The sequence below is a fragment of the Capra hircus genome, chromosome 5 (genome assembly GCF_001704415.2).
Source record: "Capra hircus breed San Clemente chromosome 5, ASM170441v1, whole genome shotgun sequence".
In the NCBI taxonomy this organism is placed as follows: domain Eukaryota; kingdom Metazoa; phylum Chordata; class Mammalia; order Artiodactyla; family Bovidae; genus Capra; species Capra hircus.
The window spans coordinates 118,138,964-118,157,389 of NC_030812.1; the positions used below are offsets into that span (position 1 = coordinate 118,138,964).

The following is an 18,426-nucleotide window of genomic DNA, read 5'->3' on the forward strand; positions in this document are numbered from 1 at the left end:
AGACACCAGCTACTCCTTCCTGGACGCTCCAGCCCCACCAGCCGAGGCCCTGAGCCTGCGAGGGGGCGGGGGGGCTTCCAAGGGATCTGCACGTCCCCAGCGAAGGAAAACCTTCTTCCAAAACGAAGCACGAGCGGGGTCCCCAGCCCTCCAGAGCCTGAGACCCAAGACAAGCGTCCGGTCCGCGTGGGACCCTTGTGTCTGGAAGCCACTCACACCGACCCGGCCACAGCACACAGGAGGCCAGAAGGCCCGAACAGCAAGCGACCGACAAACCCACAGCATCATGCCGCAGGTCAAGGAGGGCCTCAGAGCCAACCTCAGGTCCTGCCCTAGAAGTCCACGCCAGCAGGAAGCAGGGAGGAGACCAAGCGCCCCATCCCCTGGGTCACAACCCGCCGGGAGCCTGAGGCGTGTCCAGCGCCACCCAGCCCAGCCCAGACCCTCTGGGCGACGGCTGCAGGCGGGAACGTGACTTTTCCTTCAAAAGAATCCCATTCCTCATGCTTCAGAAACCTAAAAACCCATTTCTTTAAAAATGTTTTGAAGGACTGGCTGATCACTGGTTTTCTCATCTGCTGTACATATTTCTCTGTATATGCTGCTGGGAGACCCTTCACCAGACAGCAGCAAAGACGCAGGAAGACAACACGCTTTCTGCTGCCCCACCCGCAGTGAGCCAGTCAGACGGGTTCCCCCTGCCAGACGCACACCAAGCCTGGCGCGTTCTCTCTTCTACCCAGGTCTTATTTATTTGTAAGTAGCAACCACAGGTAGTCAGCAGTGTTACACTCATTTTGGGAACCTGGACCAAACCACCCTGAGAAAGCAAGCGTCTCGTCTCAGCCCAGGGGCCAGATCGGCTCCGAGACCCCACCCGCACCCCAGGAGGCCCCCAGATAGCCTCTGACGCAGGGCCAGGCCCAGACACGCCCTCAGGGACAGCAGGGCCAAGGGTGCTCAGCCGCGGAGCCGCAGAACCAGAGCTGGGGGGCCGCCTCCCCCGCCCCCCGAGCCACTCAGCTGCCTTTCCTGGCAGAGAAGAGGACCCCGAGAGGGTGACGGGCAGCCTCACCACCTGACAGGCACCCGGCGCCTGGGAAGGGCTCGGCGAGGGGTGAACGGGGCCTGCCGTCTGTGGCCCCAGCACACGGCGGGAGGCGGGAGCTGCCCACCCAAGGCCCGACGGAGGGTGGGAAAAGGGGGAGATGGGCCAGCCCCAGGACCCCGAGCGCATCCCGGGGAGACGGCGCCGACAGCCCTGCCCGTGCACACACTTGGTGACGAGCGACACCAGGGGGAGAGGACCCAAGGGGGCAGCTGGGGAACACAAGGACACTCGCGCCTCCCCAGGACTCAGGGGACACCCCTACCCAGGGTGACGAGTGAGTCAAGGAGAGTCTTCCACACGCTACCCACTGAGTGGCAGACAAGCCCAAGGGCATGAGGCCCGTGGCTGGAGCACCTCGCGGGGCCTGAAGTGACACTGGGCAGGAGCTCGCACAGGGTCCCTTTGAAACACCAGGAGTCAGGTCAGGGCCCAGTCAAAAGTGGCTTTGGGGACAGGCCAAAGGCCCCAGGGTCCCTGGGAATCAGAGCCAATGCCTCGGATGACAAGAGGCACCCAGGGTCTCAAACCCCCTTCTCCATCCCAGAGACTGACACGCCGAGTGGGGAGCCCTGGCCCAACTCGAGACGCCGGTCGGCGGGGCCACAGTGAGCGTCCTGAACCCTCACGGCGCGGGGACAGGAGGCCCCCAGGGGTTCCTGCAGGCCACAGCCCGCCAGGCTCGCGCGGGGTGCCCCGGGCACTGGACCGCAGCCAGACTCTCGGAGCAGCGGCGTCAAGTGCTGGCTGTCTTAGTTACAAGTATTTATTTTCACTGTCGGCAATGGAACTGCATTTTGGGGTGTCTCTCCACCTTTCCATGAAAGCACAGACGCGCAGCAGGCAGGGTCCCGGCGGCCTGCTTGTGCCCAGAGCGGCTCCAAGAAGACGCAGCAGCAGGAAGGCCGGCAGGCCCCCGTCAGGGGAGGCCCACGCCCGGGACGGGACGTCCGCTCCCGGCAGCAGGCACTCGGCGTGGTGACAGAAACAGAGCTGTGCCCCCCGGAGACCCAGGGGCGACCGAGGCGCGGGAGGACAAGCAGCGGGCAGCAGGAGCCGGAAGGCCAGCGCCAACAGCGACAGCGAGGGCGGACGGCGCCGACGCCACGCGGGGCGGGCCGCGCGGTCCTTCCTGCACCAGCCCCAGCTCCACCCCGGGTCCTCTAGAGCCAGTCCGGTGCCGGCGAGGGCAGGCCAGGTCTGTCCACGCCAGTCGTCTGTGGAGGCAGCGGCTCCGTGGGGGCCTCAGCCCAAGGCATCCCTCTGCACGGTCGCCCTGGGCGCAGGGAGGCCACGCGACGTCCCAGCCAGCTTGAGCACCTGCGGGCGGCCGGCCGCCAGACGGGGCAGGCAGGGTGAGGCGGCCTGGCTCCTCCAGGTGCTGTGTGTGGGTTCTGTGTGGCGCTTCCCATGCCATCCACAAGGACTGGGTGACACGCAAGGATGCGGGGTCCTTCCACTTCTCCCGTCCAAGGTGAGAGAGAGAACAGTTAGGGTCCAAAGAGTGAGTTACCCCGCATGTTAGTAGCTAAAACGAGGACCTGGAAAACAGCGAAACAGCCGTTTAGTCTGACTGAAGGCCTGCAGGCCAGACACTCCCTGAACAGCACGCATGCCAGGAGCCAGGAGCCACGCGGCAGGTGTCGCAACAGGAGGGCCCAGGCCAAGAGTCAGTGGGCACGGAGGAAGCGGGCAGACAGCGCGGGCCCCAGAGACGCGGCTCCAGGAGCGACAGCCAGCGCGATGACCCCCCAGTATTGCCTGCAACAAGAGGCCCACGTGCCCGGAAGAAGGGAGGCCTTGCCACACGCAGTGGACACTGAGGACTTCCTACGAGGCACAAAAACAGCTCTCTGGGAAAAGCAGAAGGCTGCAAATGCCCACATCCCGAGACCGCAAAGTCTGTGGCTTGGAGCCACGGAGCCCGCCAGACACCCGGGTGAGGCCACCCCAGGTCCTGGGGCCAGCCCAGTCAGTGCCGAGCAGACCCTCAGGACGAACTGCGCGTGGAAGACGGAAGACGCCGCCATCCGGAGAGGAAGAAAGGGCTCTGCCTGAGCCGGGCCGCAGGGCTGGCAACTCCAACGTGCCCAGCCCACTCGCAAGGCCTCCAGAACTGCCTTCCAGAGCAGCCACCATCCCTGAGAACCTGCGGCGTCCTTGTCTCAGGGGTGGCGGCAAAGGAGGGACGTGGTTCCTACAGAGACGTCTCAGGAGGGAGCCCAGAGGCCCCGAAAGCCCAGCAGCCGGAGACCCACGGGGCCAGAGGTCCGAAGCTCAGCCACTTAGAGAGGGCACTCAGGGCCTGGCAGTCCCGGCACACCGGCTTCGCCAGGGCCCTGACCACAGAGTGGCGTCTGCCTCGCCTCCCGGCATCGGGGACACTGCCAGGAGAATCCTAGCAACAGAAAGCCAAGCCAAGCATCTCCCACTAAGCCTGGCTGAGAAAGGGAAGCCACAAAGGGGCCCATCTGAACCTGGGTCCCAGACACTCACGCAGCCCCAAGAGCTCCTAACTCTAAAACGCACCAAAATTGCCAACTTGACATCAACTCATCAAAAGCACTCTACTTACTGAAAAGTGTACTATCTAATAAGGCTAGTTAACGGGCACACATTTACTCTGGCGACAAGAAGACCTGTCTGTCTGTCAAGGTGCAGGAGACACACCTCTGTGAAAGCTGGGACCTGCCCACCCCGCGGACCCGCGGCTCAAATCCAAGCAGCAGAGGGGAGGACGCACTTCTCTGTGTGGCTGTGACCGACGCACCGACAACTCACGCCACGGCTCCAGTCCTAGGCCAGCACGCCTCCAGAGACACCCACAGCACAGCCACCCCGGAGGGGATGCGAGGGTGACCCACCGCTAGTTCACCAGCACAGAAACCCCGCGCATCCACCAGAAGGGCTGGGGTTCAGTACAGGCTGAAAGCAGGGGAGCAGAGACGCCCGGTGTGTAAACAACCCGGGGGACTCCTGAGGAGCGCAGGCACGCGGACGTGAGCTCGTCAGACAGACCTCAGCCATGAGCGCTCCGTGGTAAACCAGAACCACACTCACACTGCCTTAGCAGCAGACAGCTCAGTGCACGCGGGCCAACCAAGCCACACAGGGCGGGAGGGCGGGAGGGCGGCATGCCGCGCCCACCGGGCCCGCAGGCTTCAGCAGAGGAGCCCGCCGCCCGGCACCCACGCACCTGCCACAGTCGGAGCCTCCGCGGCCAGACTCCCAGGAGGGGACCAGCAGGGCCCCCAGGCCAAGCGGACCCCGGCCCTCGGCCACCCTGAGGTGCTGCCACCTCAGGCCTGCGACTGGGCGCTTTTCAAAAAGAAACCGTGTCTGTCTCCTCCCGTGGACAGCAGAGGGCAAACGCCGGCCCTGGAGGCCCCCCCCCCACCCCGACTGCCCGAGACTGGGAGCACACGGGGGGCGCTGTTTACCTGTGTCCAGGCGCTTTCCCGGGGACCCCTCCTCCACCTCAGAGTCGCCGCAGGTGCTTCGCGACCTTTTTCTTGGCTGCAGAAGAGTCTCCAACCTCGGAAGGACTACAGACAAAAAGGTTTTGGTCCCTAGCTGAGGAGAAGTTGGCTGGGTTTCAGTGTTCTCGGCAGACTTTGGGGGGCTTACACTTTTCGGTTTGCAGAAGAGAACAGAGGTGCGTCTGTTCACATCGCTCGATGGCTCCGCCCCCGGCGCAGCGCCACTACGGGCGAGGGTGGGCTCTGGAGGGTGTCCGCTTAGCAGCGCGCTCTGAGTGCAAGCGCTATGTGACTCATTACCAAATGTGACTCTTTTGGGCAGTTTACTCTGCTCTGGGTGGAGTTCTACTGGGTTGAGGGTTGGTGGTTCTGAGTTAGGCTCCGAGTTTGAAGGAAGAGGTAATGCATCTGATGGTTCAAGTTTAGGGGGAGATTTATCTCCTGAAAAAATTATAAATAAAGTGATTTTTGAAAGCTGATAATTATCAAAGCTATCATAAAACTTACTATAATTGTGAAGTCCACCAAAATACTAATTCAATCAAGGAAACACAGCATCACACATAACTGTCTGCAAGCAGCCGCGGTTACTGTGTGCGCGTCCCTGACGCCCGGCCGGCGCCTGCACCCAGGGTCCAGAGGCTCCCTGAGCCCACCGCACATGCGCCAGCCCAAGACATCATTCGAACTCATGACAGTCGCTGCAATCGACAGCCACTTACCTTGAGGAAGAAAAATATGTCACGTAACTAAGGGGGTCTAAGCGGGCATTCCCACAGTCCTGACCTGGTCCACAAGGTTAGCAAACAGAAGGAAACAAGCATGTAAATCTGATTTCTGACCAGGGCATTCTAAGTCGATGGCAAAGAACAGGGAGCAGTGAGTGGCTGCAAACGCGCCAGGAAAGCCCCCCATCAGTTCTCAGACCGTGCCACCTTCAGAAATGTTACAGTCCAAGCTCGTTATTTTAAATCTGACTTGAAAGATAAAAACACAATCTTTGGACAAAGACTATCTTAATCTTAGCCTCTTTAGAAAAGCTTTTAGAAATTACAAAAAAAAACAAGATACTTGAGAACCAGTGCATTAGCCCCGGGCCCTGGGTAGCTGGAGAGACCTGTCCTTGGAGGACGGGGTGGGCATGTCCTCTGGGATGAGCCCCTGAGGTTTCCCTCCAATCAAGGTTGAGGCTGGCATCAAGACGTGCAACGCAGAACAAGTGTAAGCAGCACGTACGATTACAAAGTCGTCTCTACTGGAGGAAACCTGCAAATCCCCCCAGATCTATCGGAAACAACACAAGGTTACAGGTTTCAACTCAAAGTCATTTTGAAAGTGAGAAGCTACACAACTTCAAAGGTTCACTTAGGTCTCGGAGCACGTTTTGTGAATTCTCCCCACTGACAGAGAGATGGGCCGGCCAGGCTTGGCACCCAGGAGGGCGGCCGCGGTCAGGCTCCGCCCAGAGCTTTCAGACAAGCCTCGTGACACGGCTTGGAGAATGAGACAGCCTTTCCTTGACCGAAGCTGCTAGAAACGCCAGTGCGGACACATGTGCAAACTGGAGACACGTGTGCAGCTGGCAGGGCTCGAACCCTGCTGACGAAGCTCCCACCCGCTGCCCGCGGCCGTGCAGGACGCTGACCCGTGGGGAGGCTGCAGGCGGGCAGGGTGAGTGCTGGACGCTCCCTGGGAGCCGGCCCCTCCTCCTTCCCTGGAGAGGCCTCCTCTCCCCACAACCCGGGGCCCCACAGGCGCTCTCATGCTGACCTGATACCCAAGCTGCCGGCATCCGCCTCTGCCTCTGCCTCGGCAGGGGACCTGCACTGCCCCGGAGCTGTCCTGCCCTCCATGGAGGACGCCCCTCCCAGGGCCCCCACTCAGCAGTGGGCCAAGACAACGGCCACCCCACCCCAGGCCTGGGTGTTCCTGCCAGGGCAGTTGCCCCCAGCACACAGGCCCTGAACCCCGCAGCCCGCAGCCCCCACTGTGCCCACACTCTGCCTACACCAGCCACGAGGGGGGCTCGTCAGAGGGGCGCCTCACTCCTCCCCCCAAAAGACGACGCTATGGCTCAGGGCTCTGAGGCTGCCAGGGCGGCTCACAGATGTGTCCCGGGCGTCCACAGCCTCATGGACGGCGGGGGTCATGGCAGAAGGTACTCAGGTGACCCAGTGCAAACCACCCCCCGACCGCTGCAGTCCTCCCATGGGCCGCAGACTCCAAGCCTCGGTGTTCTCATTCGTCAGACGGGAACAGACAGGACGGTGCCCGCCATCCGGCGGCCCACAGAGCAGGTGCTGGCCAGGGCTGCTAGGGTCTGTCCTTGGGGACCACACACTAGACCTACATCCCCGCGACCACTGGTTGCTAACACACCACCCAGCTGCTCGGGAGAAACATTCCAGGAACGTCTGGAATAAACGACGTGTTCGCAGCACAAACGAACGCAGAGCCTCAGGACGCATCGGCGTGAAACCTGGCATCTGGAGTCCCAGTCGAGGGAACTCACGACGCACAGATCAGCATGGGCCCCGCCCAGGGCACCCCACCCCACCATCCACACCCCGGGCACTGCCCGCCCATGAGATGCTTCCAAACCAAAGCTACACGTGGACCAGGGACCCAGCCTGGAGCTTCACTAGACACCGTGCCACCATCTCTCCCGAGTCGGGGCGGCCCCCCCCGCCTGACTCGAGCGTGACCTCTTCATCCAGCCTCAGCTGCGCTGGTTCCCGCGGCCCCTATCCCTCTGGGGAAGGAGAGGACCCAGTCCTGAGCGGTGAAGACAGAGCCCCAACCTGAGACTAGCCCGAGAGGACAGCAGCGGGTGGCAGACTCCCCTCCAAGGCCCACAGCCACGCCGTTCGGGCCCCCACTGCTCAAGGAAGCCAACCTGGAAACCGAAGACCTGCCCGCAAGGCTCCCCGCTGACCGTGGGAAGGTCATGCTGCCACCCCTCCGGCCTGCCCTGAGTCTCCCTGTCAGGGTTTCCAGTGGAAACCCCGTGAGCATCAAATCACAACTAAGACGTTGAGAAGCCACTGCCTTTCAGGTGTGGTGGGCGATGCTGAGTGATTTCTGCCCCAGGACCGTGTTCCCAAGCACACTCGTGCACTCCTTCGCACGCGGCCGCCTCATGGTCTGCACCGGCCACTGTTCACAGACACCCCCCCAGCGCTGATGTCTGTCGCCTCACTGGGGGCACCCCTGCCCGTGCCGCTGGCCAGCCACCTCCACCACATCACTCCTCCCACACGCCCCTTCCAGCTGGCCCTGCTCAGACCACTACGCTGGCTTCCTCTAACATGCGCCCAACCCCAAAAGCAGCATGAAGGGCCCACGGGACACCCGCACAGCGGGAGAGCTCAGAGAAGCCACCCCACTGCTGGGGCGATGATAACACCAACCTGGTGGCCCGTTCTCCAAGAAGGGACATGCACGCCCTCACCCAGAGGGGCAGCAGGGGTGGCTGGCAGGAGGGTCCTATACCAAGAACCCCGAGGGCACAGGGGGGCACCGTCAGGGAGCCCAGCGAGACCTGGCTGCCGAAGGCCCCTGGGAGAAGGGCTGCTTGGAACCAAACCCACAGGCAGAGCCACTGTGCTGATGGCAGGGAGGCCCCGGACTCTACAGTCCAAGCGTGAGTCCCGCCCCCGAGCAGGGACGCTCCAGAGCCTGCAGCTGGCACACGGCCACCCAGGCAGAGGGCACCACGAGGGGCCCCGCCCCACCGCACGGCCACCTTCTCCGAGCAGAGAAAGCTTGGGGATCCAGGTCCTACCCACTGCTCCTCAGGCAGCTGGACTGCAGGACACCACCGGACCAGAGCAGTCCACCCGCTCACGGGCACCACAGAGAGAGACGTAGCATCACTACCAGGACACGGCAGGGCCCCAAGGCCAGCACACACCTGCAGAGACCTCGGTCCTTTTCAAAGGGTGAGCAGTAGAGCAGCTTTCTATGTCCTTTCGTTAACCACTTTGTTGTTCTTATTTGGACAAAGTCGTAAAAATTCAGAAAGACCACACACGGCTGCTAAGAGCCAGGCAGGAAGGGAGCCTGACCCCACCACCTGTGCTGCTGCCTGAAACGCCCAACTCTCAAGTGAGGAGAGGAGGGCAGGAGAGGGCGACGCTCCACCCGCCCAAAGGGCACCTGAAGGGCACCTCCAGGAGCCCAGGCTGAGCCCGGGCTGTCCCCGGGGAGGGGCCCCCACGCGCGTCCCACCCACAGGGGCACAGGGCCACTGGAGGGCCCGGCTGCCTTGCACGCCCTGGGAGAGGAGCTGAGACGGTCCTTCCCCCGCGCAGCCCCGCCAGGTCACCGGGCGCCTGCTGGGAGGCTGCTCCACGTCCCCACCCCGGCACACGGCCGCGCCTCCTGGCACACCAGCCCCTCACTCTCCGACCGCCCTGCAAGGCTGTGGACAACCTGAACCATGCTCGAGAAACAAACCTCATTTCACCCCCAACGTTTTTAAGTGGCCAAATGCGGCGCAGACAGGACTACCCCAGCCTCAGCCCGGAGCGTCTCCGAGCGCTTACCTTCCTCCGCGGCCTCCTGCCCCCGCGGAGCACCGTCCTCTTCCGAGCCTGCAGTACCTGACTCCGCGGCCGGGGGCTGGCTGTGCTGCTGGCTCAGCTTGCTCCGCAGGACGGCAATCTCCTTCTTCAGCAGCTTGGCCCGTTTGCTCCGTGACCCACTGGACTTCATGGCACATGTGAGGTCCAGCATGTCCAGTAGCTCCCTCAGCTGCTCCTCCAGGACCATGTGGGCCCTGTTGGCCGGGTTCAGCAACCTGTCCACTGGAGGCAGAGACACGGCCATTAGTCGCCACACGGGCGCCGCCAACCTGAGACCACCTCCCCAGGGACCCCAGGGCCCTACCCTCTCATGCGCCTACCGGCTGGGCACCACTGGCAAACACGGGCCGGGGCCGCACCCGGGGCCGCTGAGCCCTCCCACCAAGACCAGGCGAAGAAAGGCCAGAAAGAGGTCCAGACTCGCCAGGGGCACCAGCTCGGGGCCATGTGCGTCTGAGCCTGAGTCTCAGTGCCAGGTTGTTATGTGGCTTTTTTTAAAGTGGACTTCAAAATTCACAGGTAATTTGGAGTTTGGGATATATTTATAAGAAAAATCCTCAACAAAATAAATTTCAGCCAAACACCAAAACATATAAACTACCTTGAACCAGTGAGAAGCGGCTAAGAAACTAAGTGAGTCTACAGAATCCCCTGCAAACAGAACTGGGACAAAAACCATGGCAGCGCGGCCATCAGACACGGAGATGCCTCTGGCTCCACAGGCAAACCTCTCCCTAAAGCACCCGCCTCATCATGAGAACAGCAAGACACCAGTACAGGGAACCAAGTGAGAATGCGTCCTAACAGAATGCCACAGACAGGAAGGTCCACAGCAAGAAATCCCATCTCATCCGAAAGCCCCTCAGGCAGAGGACACCGCGGGGAGGGGCCTGGGGCCGCCCAAGCACAGAGGGGACACAACCGTACTTCTCGCCCCAGTCCATCCTTCGTGAAAACCTGGGCGCAGAAATGGACGCAGAGACTCACGGTGACTCGCCTGGCCACTTCCTGCAAGGCTGGCACCCCTTCCCGACCCAGAGCACTCAGGTGGGGGAGGAAGTAGGTCTGCTTCTGAGGACCTGGGAGAGCCAGCAGACATGGCATCCCTCCCGAGGCCGCCTCGTGAGGTGGGACAGGGAGACCAGCAGGGAGGGCCTGCACCTGTTCCCTGATCCCTTGCGAGGGGCTTCCTCTGCCACAGGACGTCCTCACAGGCCCCCAGGCCCACCTGCGCACACAGCCCAAGCGACACTGCTCCCTGGTCTGTATCAGGGCGACATGCTGTCCCACTCGGGCCACGGCTCACGCGCCTCTCAAGTGGGCACCTGAAACATGGATGCTCTCAGCAAAGATGCGCTGAGGGAAAGATCCACGCTACATGGCACACAGAGAAGGAGAAGCCACTGAGAGCAACCCTGCCGTTCCTGGGTCACTTTCACATTAAAACCACAATAATCAGGTGTACTGGGTCAAAGACAGGATGCGAACACAAGTCCTCACAGGGCTCCTAGGAACCCTCAAGCCAGCGTGCAGCTCGCATCCCGCCTCCTGAGCCTGCACTCCAGCATCAGGGAAAGTGCCCCAGCACCTGCTCCCGGACGGCCGTGCTCACCCTCGTCCCAGGAGAAAGGCCGCCGAGGGGCCGGGGGCGGCCGCTCAGGCAGGTGCATCCCCGAGGCCTCGTCGAAGCCGACGCTGTCCGCCTGGCGCCGGGCCTGCCTGAGCACCACGCCGCCCTGGTCACGCAGCCGCACGGCGGCCCGGTAGAACACTGTGTCCTTGGCGTTGTACTTCATGCAGTTGTCCACGATGAGGTCAAAGTCCTCTTCCAGCTCCCTGAGTGTCCGGTACCCCTGTGCTTCTAGCCGCTTCCGCATTGTGGCAAAGTCCATGGGGCGTTTGATGTGATCCAGATAATCCGGGACCTGGTTTCAGGGAACAAAGCAACCGTTTACAGACACAACCAGAGTCACACACTCCACGCAACCAGGACACCCGTCGTGTACATACATACACACACAGGCACACTCCATGCTCACGAAGTACCGCAGGGCAGCCCAGCTCCTCTGGCCGGACACGCACACACTGGGAGGGGTCCTCCACATCCCCTGGGCCACTGCAGACCCGAGGGAGGCCGGCACAGGAGGCAAGGACACCTACCTCCTTCAGGCTCACTGGCTGGGCAAATATGCGGGCTGGGTCCTTCTCCTGCAGCTGGTCCAGCACCGACCGCAGCAGCACGGTGAGCGGGGTCAGCCGCAGCTCCAAGGCCATCTGCTCCACCTTCACCTGGGGGCCAGTGCACCAGGGCTCAGCGCCCGAGGGGATGCGCCCCCTGAGGAGCCACCTCCCACCTCGAGGGTGCAGCACCATCCAGGGGCCGGCGGAGGTCCACATTAAAGGCACAAGCGTACAGTATCCCCCTCCTGCTCACACCTCCTGGGACCCGCTAGACACCACACCCCACCCCAGCCAGTCCACTTCACGGCAGAGATCGGTGTCAGCCCCTAAAGCCACCAGCACCCCTCACCAGAGAGGACCACTCAGAGGAAGCCGGGGCAAGGACTGCGGGGCCTAGCACAAGCTGCCCCTTCCCCGGGACGCCCCGCCCCTTCCCGGGACGCCCCGCCCCTTCCCGGGACGCCCCGCCCCTTCCCGGGACGCCCCGCCCCTTCCCGGGACGCCCCGCCCCTTCCCGGGACGCCCCGCCCCTTCCCGGGACGCCCCGCCCCTTCCCGGGACGCCCCGCCCCTTCCCGGGACGCCCCGCCCCTTCCCGGGACGCCCCGCCCCTTCCCGGGACGCCCCGCCCCCGCAGCCTCACCTGCTCCCGCTTGAGCTTCTCGCGCTTGCGCAGAAGCTCGATGAGCAGGCGGGCGCGCTCCAAGTCGTGCCGAAGCCGCTGCCAGTACTTGAGCTTCTCTTTGGCAGCTTGAATCTCCTCATCGTTCTCTCTCTGAGAAGAAGAATGGAGTCGGCCTTGTCCCCCACACAGACACACACGGGTAAGGCTCCGCGGCTCAGCCCCTCGCCTCCTCCCCGGGAAGCCTCCTCCCGGGACAAGCTCGCCCGGCGCTGGTTCATCTCCAGGCCAGCGCTGTGGCGGGGGTGGGGCCAGGCAGGGAGAGCGCGGGGCCAGGGCGCAGAGCGCTTCCGCCGGCACCCCCCCGCCAATGCCCGCACCCCCGGCCTCACTCCCGTCCCTCCCCGAGCTCTGCCCAGGACCTGGGGTCCTCAGGGCCTCCTGGAGGGGCTCAGGGCTGCCCGCCCCCAGCCCCAGGGGCCTGCCCTCCCACCGCTGCACGTGCGGGCCTCTCAGGGCACCTGAAGGCTGTCCCACCAGCTCCTCCCACACCCCCACTAAGGCTCCAGTCGGGAGTCGGGAGTCTGGGGCCCTCTCGGTCAAGGCCACTCAGAAGCCGAGTCCAACCTCACGCATGAGGCTCCCCTTCCCTGCCGCCGCGCCGCGCCACCGCCACCGCCACGGGCCTGCTGCGGCTGCGGCAGCGCAGGCACCGCTTTCCAGAACGCTCCGCACTCAGCCTCCTCTGCCCCTTGGGGCCCACCTCCATCCAGAGCGAGCTGTAACAGGGCAGCCATCTGGCTGCATCCGCGGCCCCCAACCCCTATCCCAGTGCAAACCCCGAACCCTGGCAGCAAGGAGCACTCTGCTCTGAGAGGATCGACCCTGACTAAGGCTGACGCTGCGTTCCAGGACCTCAAGGTCTGAAGGCAAAAAACCCATGGCCAGAGTTGCAAGGCCCCTCTCGCTCTACTGGGGAAGGCAGCAGAGGGGCCCACCCAGGAGGCCGGGCGCAGGGAAGGAGCCGGGCCTGAGTCTCCCCTCCACCGGCATCCTCCAGCTCTACCGGATTCCAATCACCGGCTTGTTTTTACGTTATTTAAAATTCTCAGACATCAAACAGGAGTTAACAGTAACATCAGCTGTATAAACAAGGCCAGTAAATACATTAAACAGTGGGCTCAGAAAACCAAATTTCCCGAGAGCATCTGAAATCATCTCTTCTGTCAGTTTGAAACAGACACTGAAAATATCAGCTCGAAGGACGTTTAGCCTGGTGGCCCACGAGACACAGGAAAGCAGTTAAGTCCCCAGAAACCGCTGGTGCCCACCTGCTGTGCCTGCCGCTGGCTGCAGGACCACAGGCCCTTCCTCCGACACAGTGCCCCCGCCAAGCAGGAACCTGCGGGGAGGACCTGGCCAAGCCCCACGCCTCTTGTGTACAGAAGGGCCTGCCTTTCTGACTCTACATGAGCAGTCTAATTCCTACGTGAAACCAATCCGGGAAGGTTCCATACACTGGGGGAGTCCTGCAGTCATTTCTGGTTTCAATCAGCTATCAAGAGAGCTCTAAGGAGACTGTCTGCAACCCAGCCGTTGTTCACCCGTGGAAGGAGGGGAGCACACCCAGTGCCTAGAAGTGAGACAGACAGAACCCCCCCACCCCACAAGGTCAACACCAACTGGGTCAGACCAGCACCCCGGCTGGGGACAGAGCAGGCCAGCTCTGCAGCGTGAGGACCCCGCACATCAGGCCGACTCCCAGGGCACGAGCAAGGGTGGGAGACCCTGAGGAACAGCCATCTCGCCCTGCCGAGCCGCCAGCAGCAGTGGTGTAGACAGCAAGAGGCCCTGCCCCAGCTCAGCAGGACAACCAGCTGTCCGAAAGCCCCCGGAAAGTGAACAGGGGATGCCCTCCCACCACAGGGCGCGTCGGGGAGCTGGCGGACGTGAGCACTCGCGGGCGGGTGGGACAGGAGCCGCACCCCCCCAGCCCAGCACATGCCCGCAGGCCCCCAGCCTGCTCTGCAGGACGGAACCACCACGGGCACCTACAGAGGCCAGGGCTCCACGGGCCCAGCAGAGACCACGGACGGGCCAGACCACTGAGGAGGCAGGGGACAGGAGTACCCAGCAACCGAAGCGCCTCATCCCGTCCAGCCCGGCTCATCCCGTCTGTCTGTCCGTCCCTGACTGGAAGGTCTGCCGCGAGAGAGAAGGGCTGCACCTAGCCTCTCCCAGGGCCCAGCTCAGGGCAGACGCCCAGACACACAGACTAGTGCGTCAGGTTAAACACTAATACCAAGCATTTTTAAAGTTTCAAAAATCATCAGAATCACACCAAGTCTTCAACAGTCCATGTGGAACATGAACGGGTTGCCCCCAAAAGCCAACCTCCGCTAGGACGGGGTGGGAAGCAAAGGTAGTGCAGCCCTCCCACCTACCCTGCGATGGGGCTGGCGGGGGCAGGCAGACCCCCACCCGCGGCCCTGCCCACACGGGCTGCACCGCTGAGCCCACTGCCACCAAGTCAGGACTGGCCCCTGGCCAAGCCCAGCTGCACCTCCGTCTGAATCTCTGTGGTTCCTCCCAATTCCTTCAGCCCAGAGAACTGGCCCTTCCGTTTCCTGTGCGTGAATTCTCCTGTCATTACACATTTCCCTCATGTGTGGCAGGACGTGAGGAGAACACGACTGCTCTCAAACCCACAGGCTGACCGTGGGAGCATGTGCTCCCCGGAGGTGCGGGCAGGCCCCTCACGCACCCCAACCTCGGCCCAGGTCTTGCTCCCCACGCAACTCCCCCCGCCAGCCCAGCCCCAGAACACACTCCCAGCTCCGCACTCTGCACCTCCCACTGCTCTGCCATCACCAGGCTGAGGACAAAGGCCCCCAGCTGGCCTCCCTGCTCCCATCTCGAGATACCCTCTGCCTAACTCGCTACCCCCAAGGCCCTGCACCCTCTCCGAGCACCCAAAGGCCCTGCGGGCTCTGCCCTGCCCCCCTTCCTGGAGCTCCTGAGGCAGCACTAAGCCAGCCAGCCAGCCTCAGTCCCCACGGTTCCAGCCCTGCAGCCCCGCGGACACTCCCCCAGCCCACAGCCAGCCCTGCAGCCCACAGGCCCAGGTCCTGACACAGCCCTGAGGGAGACAGAACCCCGTATCCAGCGGGGAGGAGGGGGAGTACAGGGCCTCCCCAAGAAAGGCCCAGGAGGGGCGGAAGGTTCAGGATGAGCATCCCCGCCCCAGGGTGGGCAGCAAGACTGGACTCGGCCACCAGCAGCCCTGACGCTGCACGGAGCGGGCAGAAGGCAGGGAGCCGAGCACCCAGCCCCGTCAGCCCCTCTGTACATGCCCGAGGTGGCTCCGGCCTAGCGTATGGGGCTCGGCCTCCCCAGCGGGGCAGGGTTGGTGAGCCTGCACAGCTGTGCCTGCAGGCACCAGGACCGCCGGGCGCGGGACCTGACCCGCCTGGCATCCCTGGAGCGGCCCCACAGCCGTGTGCTGCCTCTTTCCCTGGAGACAGAGGAGGGTCAGGGGCACGGCCCGCCCCACAGTCGCCCAGAAACGTCACACTCCTCTGGATTTCAAAAAGCATTAGAAAGATATCCAAGCTTCAGACATCTAAGCTTCTCTTTTTAAACGCACATTCACGTGTGCGCGATGCTGAATGACCTGCCGTCAGCACCGCAAGCCTGAGGAGGCGAAGAGGCAGAGCTCCGTCCAGGCCGGGCAGCAGACAGCCCGGACTCGCACAGGAACCGCGGGAAGAAGGCGCAGAGCGGGGAAGCAGCGGCTCTCAGGACAACGCGACGGAATGGGCTGCCGCCATTGCCCGCCGTGGGACCGGGGACCGGAGCCTCCATCCAGGCAGGCCTGCCCCGACCAGAACGCAGGAGGGGCCTCCCCACGCCAGGGAAGCCCCTGCCAGCCCAGGGGCACCGCGTCCCCTGCACCCCTTGGGCATCGTGGCTCATGGAGCCTTCCGGACAACGGGCTGGGTGGCCCACAAACGGCGACGGGAACCGGCAGAGGCGGCCCTGCTGCACGCGGGCCACGGGAAGAGCAGACTCCACTCAGCCCTGAAGCCCGCCCTCAGCTCCAGCAGCGGCCAAGCCCCGTTTGTCTGTGACAGCTCACACAGATGGCTTCTCCCTTCCTAAACCCACCTTTCAGAAAAGCACTCTGAACGTCAGCCAGCCTGTGAACCTGCATCAGCTACTGAGAGGAAGGCACGCGTCCCGCCCAGCTGCCCTTCCTGCGCATGGGTCCCTGACCTGAGGCCCCGGCACACCCACCCCCTGCTAAGCTGGCAGAGGCTCCCCTGTGCACCCCCAGCGGGCAGGGCCAGCAAAGGACAGCACACCGCAGGGCCGAGGGGCACCTCAGACGGAGGCTCCGCCTGCCGCCCCAGCCAAACGCCGCCTGCCGCCCCGGCGGGCCACGTACCTGCTGCGAGCTTCTGTGGGACTGCAGGCTGGACTGGAGTCTGCGCAGCAGCGGGGCTCCGTTCCTGGACAGCCTCTTGAGGAGCCAGTAGCTGTGGGCGCGCTCGACAAACTGCTTCTTCCGCTGAATGGCCACCTGATTCGCAATCCTATTTAATCTAGAACATGGAAAAGCTCAGGGTTTAGCTATGAAGCAGGACATGGACACTTTATCACGGAAACTAGAAATGAAGTCAAGAAACCACATCCGTCCCCCTGGCTACACCCCGCCCCCTCACCACCACCACCTGCCTCCCGGCTCCGCCTGCCTGCGGGCCGCATTCCCGCCACCGCCACTCAGCTCACAAGTCCAGGGACCCCAGGTGTCGCCCGCTCCAAGCCCTCAGCTCACGCGTCCAGGGACCCCAGGTGTCGCCCGCTCCAAGCCCTCAGCTCACGCGTCCAGGGACCCCAGGTGTCACCTGCTCTGAGCCCTCAGCTCACGCGTCCAGGGACCCCAGGTGTCACCTGCTCTGAGCCCTCAGCTCACGCGTCCAGGGACCCCAGGTGTCGCCCGCTCCAAGCCCTCAGCTCACGCGTCCAGGGACCCCAGGTGTCCCCCGCTCCAAGCCCTCAGCTCATGTGTCCAGGGACCCCAGGTGTCGCCCGCTCCAAGCCCTCAGCTCACGCGTCCAGGGACCCCAGGTGTCACCTGCTCTGAGCCCTCAGCTCACGCGTCCAGGGACCCCAGGTGTCGCCCGCTCCAAGCCCTCAGCTCACGCGTCCAGGGACCCCAGGTGTCCCCCGCTCCAAGCCCTCAGCTCATGTGTCCAGGGACCCCAGGTGTCGCCCGCTCCAAGCCCTCAGCTCACACGTCCAGGGACCCCAGGTGTCACCTGCTCTGAGCCCTCAGCTCACGCGTCCCAGGGCGACCCCCCAGGTGTCGCCCGCCCGCCATCCCAAGCCCTCAGCTCACGCGTCCAGGGACCCCAGGTGTCCCCTGCTCCAAGCCCTCAGCTCATGTGTCCAGGGACCCTGGGTGTCCCCCGCTCCGAGCCCTCAGTTCACACGTCCAGGGACCCTGGGTGTCCCCTGCTCCGAGACCTCAGGTCACGCGTCCAAGGACTCCAGGTGTCCCCTGCCCCGAGCCCTCAGGTCACGTGTCCAGGGACCCCGGGTGTCCCCCGCCCCGAGCTGCGCAGGCTCACACCAGCCTCCCCCAGGTGGGAGCAGACCTGCAGGATGGCCCCTCTCAAGGGGCCCCAGAGCCCACAAGACAAAAAGCAATGGGACGACTGGAGGCAGAAGCTGCTGAGGGCAGGGTCAGTGCGTCACAAAAGTGCGCACAAGCGTCCCCAGGCCTCGTGGCAAGACCATCGTTTCAGAGACTGTAAAACTCGACAGATTTTAAGAACACACAAGGGGACACAAAGGGCTTCACGCCCTCCAGGCCGGCTTCTGGCCCCTGCCTTCGCCCCTCCTGGGAACCACGCCTCCCGAAGACAACAAATGCAGGCTGAGGACCAAACCCCAATGGGACAGGAGGCTTCCTTTCGGTACACCGGACATCAACATTTCAGGGCGGAAATTAAGGAATTTTAAAAGGACATCTTCCAAGCAGTGTGATTCCTAAATCATACGGAACTGTACTGACATCCTCGGCTCCGCTGTGTCCAAACCCACAATGCTCCTTCTCATTAAGGCAGGTGCTACAGCTCGAGCCTCGGGGCCGAAGGCTACGTGCCGCTCAGGGTAGCCCTGCCCAGGGCCTCTTCTGGCAGCCGAGGAACCCAGCGAGGGGCAGCTCCACCCAGGCACGCAGCCCGGGCACACAGCGAGCCCCACCCAGCACGTCCACAGGCCCGCCCAGTCACACGGTGCTGGCTCCAGCGGAAGGCGCTGGGGACCCCAGACCCCCCTCTGCAGAGGGGCTGTGTCTGTCCTGGGCACCTAGCAGGCGCCCTTCTGCTGAGGTCTGCCCTCACCCCGCGACTGCCACCTGACTCAGGGCCAGCAAAGAGCAGGC

The 18,426-nt window shown here is 63.5% G+C and overlaps 1 protein-coding gene across 2 annotated transcripts in view; it reads right to left on the reverse strand.

Annotated features, from left to right (window-relative positions):
* The window catches only part of BRD1 (bromodomain containing 1), a 31,081-nt gene that overhangs the window by 3,346 nt on the left and 9,309 nt on the right, over positions 1–18,426 (reverse strand). Inside the window, exons 2-7 of one of the 2 annotated variants that reach the window (XM_018048925.1) lie at positions 16,423–16,579; positions 11,997–12,128; positions 11,334–11,462; positions 10,786–11,098; positions 9,135–9,395; positions 4,549–4,653 (exon numbers count right to left, since the gene is read on the reverse strand). In XM_018048925.1, coding sequence (XP_017904414.1) covers positions 4,549–4,653; positions 9,135–9,395; positions 10,786–11,098; positions 11,334–11,462; positions 11,997–12,128; positions 16,423–16,579 — 1,097 coding nt within the window. Of the gene's footprint in view, positions 1–4,548; positions 5,029–9,134; positions 9,396–10,785; positions 11,099–11,333; positions 11,463–11,996; positions 12,129–16,422; positions 16,580–18,426 lie in introns of both variants that reach the window. The other variant, XM_018048924.1, reaches the window with a different exon arrangement.